Source organism: Brassica oleracea, chromosome C4 (assembly GCF_000695525.1).
Source record: "Brassica oleracea var. oleracea cultivar TO1000 chromosome C4, BOL, whole genome shotgun sequence".
Taxonomy (NCBI): Eukaryota; Viridiplantae; Streptophyta; class Magnoliopsida; order Brassicales; family Brassicaceae; genus Brassica; species Brassica oleracea.
In genome coordinates this window covers 34,385,828-34,396,485 of record NC_027751.1, presented here as the reverse complement: position 1 = coordinate 34,396,485, position 10,658 = coordinate 34,385,828, and the positions used below count along the sequence as shown (strand labels likewise).

General features: G+C 36.2%; 3 protein-coding genes and 1 pseudogene across 3 annotated transcripts; all 4 read right to left on the bottom strand.

The window, feature by feature from the left end:
• LOC106338720 overlaps positions 1–5,816 on the bottom strand; it is a 12,845-nt pseudogene extending 7,029 nt beyond the window's left edge.
• LOC106340758 lies at positions 5,723–8,758 on the bottom strand. The gene is made up of 2 exons (XM_013779602.1): positions 8,529–8,758; positions 5,723–6,393 (listed from the first exon to the last, which is right to left on the bottom strand). Exon 2 carries the CDS (start codon positions 6,380–6,382, stop codon positions 5,840–5,842), a length of 543 nt encoding a protein of 180 aa, XP_013635056.1. The 5' UTR covers positions 6,383–6,393; positions 8,529–8,758; the 3' UTR covers positions 5,723–5,839.
• Positions 6,680–7,462, bottom strand: LOC106338719 (glutathione S-transferase T3-like). Its single transcript, XM_013777629.1, has 2 exons — positions 7,011–7,462; positions 6,680–6,920 (listed from the first exon to the last, which is right to left on the bottom strand). Exons 1-2 carry the CDS (start codon positions 7,460–7,462, stop codon positions 6,680–6,682), a joined length of 693 nt encoding a protein of 230 aa, XP_013633083.1.
• A 374-nt stretch (positions 8,759–9,132) lies between the features above and the next one.
• Positions 9,133–9,778, bottom strand: LOC106341076 (calmodulin-like protein 2). Its single transcript, XM_013779891.1, has one exon. It carries the CDS (start codon positions 9,645–9,647, stop codon positions 9,189–9,191), a length of 459 nt encoding a protein of 152 aa, XP_013635345.1. The 5' UTR covers positions 9,648–9,778; the 3' UTR covers positions 9,133–9,188.
• Between the last annotated feature and the right edge of the window lie 880 nt (positions 9,779–10,658).

Below are 10,658 nucleotides of genomic sequence, written 5' to 3'. Positions count from 1 at the left end.
AGCCTTCTTGTACTCTGGAAACAACACCATGTTGGAGTTCTCCCTCATGGAGAGATATGGACCAGTGGACAATAGATTGTTCCTACTGATTTTGAGATAAACTGGACTTTGAAGAAGCTTTTCCTGATATGGTTGAAGCTTTCTTGAGTTCCAGAGAATAGGGTACTCCTCTATCTTGAGTTCTGGTGAGGTTCTTCCCTTTTGAAAGACCTTTGGACCAGTGGATAAAAGGATGTATCCAACAGATTTTGAAGATAATCTGAGAAATAAAGAAAGAAATTTGCGGAAGCTTTTGTGAGTTTCAGGAGCTTAATGCTCTGATACCATGTTAGAATGAGAGAATTATTGAGAGTTTATTTATGGAGAATGAAGAACATGAAGAACATAGAGAGAGAGAAAGTAGATCTCAAGATGTAAGAGAAAGAATGAGAGAATAGTTTCCTTAATTTAATTGTGGATCTGGGTACAAGTATTTAAAGAGAAGTACCTCAGTACACAATATAATAAAATATCTTCTTCTCTCTTTTTCTTCTCTTCAATAAAATCGAGCTTATAAAACTCTTATAAAGCCTTATAAAACCTTATAAAGCCTTACAAAACCTTATAAAGCCTTATAAAAGCTTTATAAAACTTTATAAGTCTGGCAGCTTAATTCTCAAGTCTGGCAGCTTAATTCTCAAGTCTGGCTGCTTAATTCTCAAGTCTAGCTACTTAATTCTGCTTCATGTCAACACCTGACAGATGATACGAGTTACAAATAAGTTTTTGAATAATGCCATTCGCAAGTTGGGTATAGCCTAACTTGACAGGTACGACTTATACACCGGATTGAATAACTTAAATAAGTCACATTCAAATAGTCTTTATAATTAGGGAAAATTAGAGAAAAAAAAGACACTTTCAACTTAGATTTGTCCCAATAGGATTTGTAAAAGATTATTTCGGTAACTAAGATTTATATTTCCTTTAATACCATTATACCCTTCAATAAACCTAATTAATATTAATATTTAGTAATTGATTTATGTTTTATTAAAAAGGAAAAAAAAGAAGTAAAAACAGAAGGGAAAAAAAAAAGAGAAATCCACGAAAGAGGTATGGCTCATCCCGACCTCTAATCGTCTTCTTTAGCTCCTCACCACTGTGCTCTGCTCTGTGTCGACTTTGTCTCGTCGAATTCGTGGTCATGCTCTGTTCAATCGCTGAGACCAAGCTTCCTCCACGGCATCAACTCGTGATGTCACTCCTCCGTTTTCGTATCCGAAGGCTCCAATCTCGTCGTGCTCTCTACCTCACTCCACTATCTCCGTTATGTCGGAATCATCAGCTCTTACCGTCCCGGATCGAAGGAAAGCTTGTCGAAGAGCAACAATGGCCGTTTGGGTAATTTTGCAAGACAGGTCCTCAAAATTTTGACTAATCACGGATTTGTCCCATAATTTTATGTTTGTACATATTGCTCCTAGAATTAATTCCAAAACTTTCAATTGTGAATCTAGACCAGCCAGTATTCTTATTTTTAACATTGGTCCCTGAATTTTCTGTTGTTTAAATGTTTTCCCCAATTCTTCCAAATTTATAGAAATATCCTTATTTTCGTCTTAAACTTCCAAACGTGCACTTTTGACCCCCTGTTATGTGAAAATTCAATATATACAATAACCCAGAAATTAATCGTGGATTAATCAATGATTAATATTAAGTTTTTTTATCATACTTGATAGTATATAAACTAGTATACGTATCAAAGCATCATGAATCATGTGTGGTCTAGTGGCATGTGTGTAGTTTTCTCTTGAATAACTCGGGTTCGAGTGAAGGAAAGAGCAGTTTTGATGATTTTTTGACATGGAAGAGAAGATACTGTACGAGATTTAGGGTATATTTTTTCTGGATTTTGTGTAGATTTAAGAAAAATATTAACCGAAAATATGGAAACTTTCATATTTTCGTGATTTGGTTATAATATGTATCCTATGTTGTGCAGAACAATGTAGATAGGGTGTAAAATTTATTCTTCCGAAGGCGTAACATAAGGTTAGCAGAACATGTTATGACACATAAACAAGAAAAGGCTAATTATAGAGTCGTGGCTATAAGTTGTAATAAAGCTACAGGTAGACTAACGACATCTTGATAGAATATAACCTAACAAATTCTAACTAAGATAGAATATACAAGAAAGTTTTGTTTGCGTTATATATTTAGGATAAATCTATGTATAATACTTAGTATCCGATTTCTGAACTAAGTAGATGACTAGAATGAGTATTCTATCCGTAGCTAGAACATAAAATAAAATATGATTCCAGTATTTTTTTTAAAAAAAGTAACATATAAATAATCATACTTAAGTTTCCAATGGTTTTCATATTTTTTTTTTATATTTTTAAAACTTAGTTTACTATTTTTGCCATTAGAGAAGGGTAAAACCTATCCAAAATGACCAAAAATATCAAAAGTCCTATTGTGACAAATAAAAATTGAAAGTGTCTTTTTTTTCCAATTCTCCCTTATAATAAGGCTGAGTTGAAAGATACATCAATATCACACTAGACTTGCCAAAGCGAATGATATGTGCATATCATGTCCACCTCATTACTCATATATGTGACGTAGTAAACTCGGTGGATAGTTGGTTTTCTTGGAGGATATAACTACACACTATGCCGAGTTAAAGTAACGCTCAAAAATATGTTATCTTAGGGTCGAGTTCGCAACATGTTGGCTATGTCCTAATCAGACACTTAGCCAATATATTTGATTGATAATGTTGGCTATGTCCTGATCAGACACTTAGCCAATATGTTCATCTAGGCATGGTTCAACTCATCATGGAAGTTCTAGTTACTCGCCTAGTTGATCAAATATGAAGGTAAATTTGCATTCATCTAGCAATGAGGTCAAAATCAACTCGCCTTCATCTAAGCATGAGTTCACAGTAAATTTGCTTTCATCTAGGAATGAGTTTACAGAAACTGCCTAGATCGTCATAGGCACAAAGCACCGAGTTCATTTTCTCGTAACCCTTTTCGTAAAATTCGCAGATATATATCCATTTCATTTCTCTCAACGAACTGGGGGGAGGCGGCTTATTGTTGGAGATAGGCTTTGCCTCTGAACAAGTCCTATTAAACAATGAACTCGGCCCATTAAAATATTGGAAAATCACTAAGGAAAAGTATGTCGGCCGAAAACACTAGAAGGAAAAGGAAAGAGACAGCTTGCCTAGGAGGGGATATACAGAAAAACACAGAAAACCAGACAAATAATCTATGTTAGACACTCGCTTCTCATGGCACGATTGTCTTTCATCTACGGCACGATCGCCTCTCTCCAAGCACATGTCTTCATCGAGGCACATGTGTTCTTTGTAATGAACTAAGATTAGCTTGATCCTTATTCAAAGAGTACGTTAGGAACTTTTAACCGGGTCCAAAAGTTCTGAAAGTATACTTTAGCTCTATTATGCTCTCCGCCTAGATCCAATCTCAAGATGAAGACTTCTCCTAAGCCCACTGTCGATAAGTGTATACTTTCAGTACGTATCGATTTCAGATTATACAATTAGCCGAACAATAAAGCTAAAGTTTGGGTTGGTATGATTTAATTTTTTTTTCAACAAAAGGCTATTCTAATCCTAAGAAGATTCTGAAGCTATCATAGCCAGCTCAGTGGGACTGAATCAACATAAAAAAATAGCATAATGCAAACTTCTATCATTGTATTCAAGCTTATCAGCCATTTTAAAAGAATTCCTTACATCACAAAAATTAAATGATCGACATGAGAAGAAAAGAAACCAAAAGATCTGACAGCTTAGGCCATCCTCATTGCTAGGACTTTAATTGCATATCTTAGGTTAGTTTATTAATATAATTAGATTAAGTGATTTTGTTAAGATACTTGATTAAAAGTGGAGATTATTGGTAGATACTTTTGTTGGTTCTTAGCTAAATAGTAATAATTTTTTTATGTTGTAAATTTTTTTGGGAGGACTTTATAACAAAACATATAACATTAAACATAAGAAAATAACAAAGTTGAACAAAAATTTAAAAAAAAAAGATTACAAAGTTGAAAAAAAAAATGCATAAAAGCATCTTTTTTATTCAATTCATAGAAACTTAAACATGAAATCTTAATTTTCAAACCCAAATTGATCCCATATATGTTCGATCAAATCAAGTTTTAATTGTCTATGGATTGGTCTACCCCGAACTTTTGCCCGACGATCAAGTGTACTGAAAAGCTCGGTAGGCATCTTGACGCAAAAAGAAATATCCTCATCTTGAAACGTCTCATCTTGAGTCTGTGTACGTCGTTCATCTTCGACAATCATATTATGGAGTATGATACATGCTCTCATAATATTTGTTATCTTAGATTTATCCCATAAATTAGATGGATTTTTAATAACGGCGAATCTAGCTTGCAGGACTCCAAAGGCACGCTCAACATCTTTTCGGACAGATTCTTGGGTTTTAGCAAATAGTGAATGTTTTGGACCCTGTGGTAGTCGGATAGATTGAATAAATGTCGCCCACTCCGGATAAATACCATCCGTGAGATAGTAGGCGAAATCGTACTCCCTTCCGTTGACATTGAAGTTGACTTGCGGAGCTATTCCTTTAATAATGTCATCAAAAACAGGTGATCGATCTAGAATATTAAGATCGTTCATAGTACCTGGAGCTCCAAAAAATGCGTGCCATATCCATAGGTCATAAGAAGCTACGGCCTCCAACACAATTGTTGGTTTATCAGTTCCTCGTGAATACATACCTTTCTAAGCGGTAGGGCAATTCTTCCACTCCCAATGCATACAATCGATGCTTCCAACCATCCCGGGAAATCCACGTTCTTCTCCTTTAGCGAGTGGTCTTTCAAGATCCTCCCCTGTTGGATGTCTTAGGTATTCATCTCCAAACAAGTGGATAATTCCCGCGGTAAATTGGTGCAAGCATTTTCGAGCTGTGGTTTCACCAAGTCTTACATATTCGTCAACTGTATCAGCCCCACCACCATATGCTAATTGACGAATGGCTGCAGTGCATTTTTGGAGCGGTGATAGACTTGACCTTCCGACTGCATCTTGTGTTGGAGCAAAATAAGCTACTTCCGTAGAGAGACGATGCACAATACGTAGGAACAATGACTTGCTCATTCGAAACCGTCGCCGGAATATATTGGGAGGGTATGTAGGAGTTTCAGAAAAATAATCATTCCACAGGTTGATGTGGCCTTCTTCCCGGTTTCTCTCAATAAATATACGTTTTTTACGCTCTTTCGGTTCGGGAAAAGTATCTGGGATTTCTAATAATTCTTCAAAAAGGGATTCAAATTCAACATCATCATCTTTGTGGTAATGATAATGAGAAGAAGAAGCCATTTTTAAAAAAAAAATGAATGGGGAGAAAATGTTTGGAAAGAGAGTTCAAGAGAGATGAGTTGTGGTGAAGGTAATGAGAGAAGATGTTATATTTTTATAGCACACAATGTTTCCCTTCTGATATTTTCCCTATAAACTCCCGTGATGTTAATAGTTTTGAAATCTTGTGACACCAGATTTGATAATTTTGTTGTGTTGTTAGTTTCTTCTGACAGTTGTTTGCTTGTTTTGTTGTGTTGTTTCACGTGTTTATATGTTTCTAACTCTGGTGATCACAACACCATACCGACATGAGAGAAGTAAAATACATACGAATACTCTTTATCATATTACACATTTCCGACATGAACAACCATTTCAAACATGACCATCATCCCTAATACATAAGTCCTTATTACAAACCGCAAAGCAACAACCCGACCATTACAGCTAAAATACATAAGCAGTCTACTTAAACATGACCATCATCCCCATTACGACTAAAACAACGACCATGAAAGCAACAACCATTTCAAACCGATTGGTAAACACTGGATTCTTGTTACTTAGCTTAGAAACCATCTCCTCTAGTTTAGCCACCTTCTGCTCAGTCACATAGTCACCCATAAGGGTAAGAGAATCTACCTTTTGAGCCAGTTCGAGGGTGTGTAAATCCCTTGCTTTCATCTCTTCCATAACGGCGACATCCCACCACTTCCAAACATGGCAGTCGCCATCATCAACATTTGCGCAGGTGTAGTATAGTCTACTTGGATGATTTCGAGAATGAGAGCTTGCGAGAAGGGGTAGACGACCACAGTAACATATCTGCGGGATTCCAAACTCCACCTCAGGTTGAGGCGGGTAATGAACTTGCTCAGCAATGTTGTCTCTTATTTCTTCTTGATCCCGACGAATAAGATCGGCTGTCTCGTCGTAGCCACTGGATACTGTGTGCCCACCAAACGTATCTGATTGTGATGGCTGACTATAGCTGTAATCAAGTCCCATTGTTACTTAACCTGCAAAAAAAAAATTGTAAAAAAAAAAAAAATTATTAAATATATTAGTAAATTATACACACTGAAGATACAAAGTAAGCAACAGATTGACCATTAAAAAAATTATTTGAACCACAACTGAAGCTTTAGCATAAATATTAGAAGGGAACAGAGTCAACATACAAATTAAGTAAGCAACAGACATGAAGCAACTACTAGAAACATGAAGCAACGAGCATAAACATATTGAACATACAAACAAAGCAACATATAAAACCATAGAACACATTATTTGAACACATCATTCTCAGAAATACTGGAGTAGTTTGTTCTTCACAACATCTTCAAACTCAGTTAGAGGTTCTTTTTTCGAAAGGAGAGTGTCTAGTATAGCCAGCTTTGACAGTTTTTCCTTCATAGCCAAATCCTCCTTCTTGATCTCCCAAATGGTCTTATAATCATCGAGAGCCTTCCCTGAACCATTATTCCTTCTTGCTTTTGCAGCCTTGATCCCTTCAGGCCGTATCTGATGATCATCGACATTGACACTTCAAGATTGTGCGGATTCGTCACCAGTTTTCCTCTTTGCAGGGCCAGTAGCTTTGGGAGTGTTGAGGTTGATCCATTTCTGTTCATACCTCAACACACACCATGCGTGCTCAAGGTTAAATTTAATGTTGTAATCACTATAGAAAATATCATGAGCGGCCTTCAGAACATCATTCTCACCCTGACCACTACTCTGTTGTCTCTCGGCAGCTGCAAAGGCCCCACAAAATTTGTTTGTGAGATCATTGATCTTGTGCCACCTCTGCTTACAGTTGAGATGCATCCTCCTGTCACCACTCGCTTTAGCATGCGGAGTTTCTGCAAAGTATTCTCCAACGCGCTCCCAGAAAGTCCCTCCCTTTTGGTCATTACCAACTATAGTATCCTTAGAAGTGTTTAACCAGGCACTTATTAGAACCTCGTCATCGGCAGGGCTCCATTTTCTTCTCTCCCTACGCTGGGCTGGTGTGTCTTCTTGGGGACTTGGAGCCTCAGATTGTTGTGAACTAAAGGGAGGGATATTTGAAGCTCCAATGTTCATACTAGAAGGAAAACTCTCATAAAGAAAGTTTCCCTATAGCACACTCTCATTTTGACTGTTGAGAAGTCCTACATAGCTAGAGGAATTACTATATGGATGCATCGAATCGATAGATACAAGAACAGAGAAGGGGGTAATGAAGAGAACCCGGAATGGTTACTTGTTTTAGGAAAGAAGATAGAAACAAGACGATGGAGATTATATGACAGAAAGGAGGATGAGTTTCGTTAAATAGGTGAAACTTTAAGTGTAATAAGTTCCAATACTAAAGACTAACCATAAACTACCAATGTCTAATCAAAAGTTATTACACTTTACACAACTACAAAGCTTTCAAGTTTACAGGTTCATTAAACCAAAACGTGATTTGGTTTGAACTTTCAAACAAACTACACTAAGATAAAGCTACACTAAGATAAAGCAAACTTCGGTTACAAACGAACTACACTTCAATTAAATTAAAAGGTGAATTTGGTTTCAAACTAAACAACACTTCGCAAGCATTAACCACCACAGTAAGATGGTACAAAAGCAGAGCTAACATTAAAAACAATAGTCAGTCTAGCAATGTATTTTGATAGCAAACAATACGGAAGAGTAATCTATAACAATGTCAGAAAAGACGATTCACTTTATTACAATGTATGCACATATCAATTCATAATCAACACTAAAGTATCATCGCAAATTCATTATATAGTCAGTCTTGCAATGTATTTACAGAAAAAAAATCAACACTAAAGTATCATCGCAAATTCATTATATAGTCAGTCTTGCAATGTATTTACAGAAAAAAAATCAACACTAAAGTATCATCGCAAATTCATTCTCATCGCAAATTCATTAAAATCCTGCAATGTATTCCCAGGAAAAAAAAACCAACACTAAAGTATCATTGCAAACTGTTTCACAGACGAGAAAGACGAACCATAATCTGATAGCAAACCCTAAATCTAGACTAATTTTCAATTTAAATTACTCATAGACAAACCATACAATCACAAACCGAAATCGTATAATCGCACAAAAATCCTCTAAAATCTCAAAACGGAGGAGGAACACATACCTTGTTTTGGGCTATGCACCGAGAGGATTTCGATTTGGGCTATCACCGAGAGGACATGCACTGAGAGGATTTCGACGCTTGACATGCACGGAGAGGATTTCGATTTGCGCAATCAACGAGAGGACCTAGCAACAGATTGATGTGGAGTGATCAGAATGAAGGAGAGGATGAGGATTTGGGCATGGACGTCTACGGCGAACCTATGGCGATTCTTTCTTCGCCGACGAGCTTTCAACAAGAAGAAGACGGAAATGAGAAGATCGAAACGCGACTTTCCCTTCTTCGAATCCTAAAGCCAATATGCAGCTGCAACCTGACACTTAAGGACGTCCACCCAAACTTCTTAATTAAGGCCCGTTAGTAAACATTTCCCGTGTTTTTGATTTATTATTCGACCCAAAAAGGCTAAGAAGTGGGCTTACGAAGTGGCGATAATGATGCCCTTACTAAATGATTTTTAAGTGAAACAACAACACGGTGCCGTCTATAAAAGTAACAGGAGACAACAATCATTTTAACTCAGTTGCTTGATTAAATACAACCTCGTTAATTTAACTTCTTTTTGCCAAATCTAGTGTTCATTACGAAAATTCATAACGTCTTTTGATAAATATCACAAAATTATTGTCAGCGGAAACAAAAGGAAAATACAAGGAACGTTTAACTGGAGCTAAGAGCAGCAAATCCACCACCTCTCATCATTTGCTTAAACTCCTTAAAGTTAACCATACCATCTCCATCAACGTCAACTTTACTGATCATCTCCTTGCAATCTTCAAGTGTTCTTCCTTGTTTCAAACCCATCGATGCAAGAACCGACCTCAGTTCTTCACCTGTGATAAACCCATCACCGTTCTGATCGAATACTCGGAATGCCTCTCGCATGTCCTCTTCCTCCTCGTTCTCTTCCATCATTTCTTGATACAATGATCCAAACTCGTCTATATCCATGAATCCGTCTCCATTCACATCCATCTTTGCTATCATCTCATTAATCTCTTTTTCAGGGATGAGAATACCCACACTTTTAAAGAACTCCCTCAGCTCGTTCTTTGCGATCTTCCCGTCTCCATTCTTATCAAATATTTGGAATACCCTACTTAATTCTCCACTGTCCATTTTTATCAATAGCGTGATGATTTAAAGGCAACGAATGATCTTAACGCTGAAGAAGAATCAAGGGCATGACACAGTTTTACAAAAACCCTAACTTGGTAAAATATTGTAACAAAAAAAAATTCAAACAAAATAAACGAGGTCAAAAAGTATACAAGTACAAATGGAAGAGAAATTTGAGAGAGAGGGAGAGCTTAACGGGTATTGTTGATAGGTTCAACACTTTCTGATCTTTCATTTTCCTTTTCTGCTAAAAATAGATATACACGCCTTGAAATAGACTACATGATCATCTAATTCTGACATAAATCAGGAGATCACATTAGCTTAGCTATAATGCAACACCCGTTTCATCATTTCTCGAAAACGACGTGTCTCTTACCCTAGCGTCTCTCTCAAGTAATCTCACAAGTCCAATTATTAATGTAATAATCGTTAATCATGTTTTCATTACCATTAAATCCGATAAAGAAATAAACGAGATTAAAAATGAGTAAAACCGAATAAATACCAAAACATTAATGAATTATATCAGAAAGAAAAATTCTTTTAAAATTAAACGAATAGAAAAATCCGATGTTCTAAAAATCGCTAGGCGGTAACTAAGCGCTTTATAGAGGAATAGCGACTAGGCAAATTATTCGGGGCCTAGGCGTTAGCAAATTATTAATTTATTTTATATACTTTATACATTTATATGACATATTTTAGTTTTTAAGTTTAATTATAAAAAATGATGAATTATCAAAATTAGATATACAAAATAGAAGAAAGTAGACAAATTTGTAGATTTGTAATAATATTATTGCTTAATTTAACATATATAGACAATTTTAGATCGATTTTAACTAATTTTAACTGATTTAGAACAGCTAAAACCAATTTGAATCATATAAATCGGTATAAATCGGATTTTAAGAAAATCTTTTCGGATAGGACCGAGTTACCGCCTAGGCGGGGGCCTAGGCGCTGCCTAGACGATTTTTAGAACCTTGGAAAAATCGAATAAACCGA

Coding starts and splice junctions, on each gene's coding strand:
- LOC106340758 (XM_013779602.1), bottom strand. CDS start 6,382: ATGGGACTTGATTACAGCTATAGTCAGCCATCACAATCAGATACGTTT.
- LOC106341076 (XM_013779891.1), bottom strand. CDS start 9,647: ATGGACAGTGGAGAATTAAGTAGGGTATTCCAAATATTTGATAAGAAT.
- LOC106338719 (XM_013777629.1), bottom strand. CDS start 7,462: ATGAACATTGGAGCTTCAAATATCCCTCCCTTTAGTTCACAACAATCT. Junction 6,921..7,010: donor CACGCATGGTGTGTGTTGAG/GTATGAACAGAA, acceptor ACAATCTTGAAG/TGTCAATGTCGATGATCATC.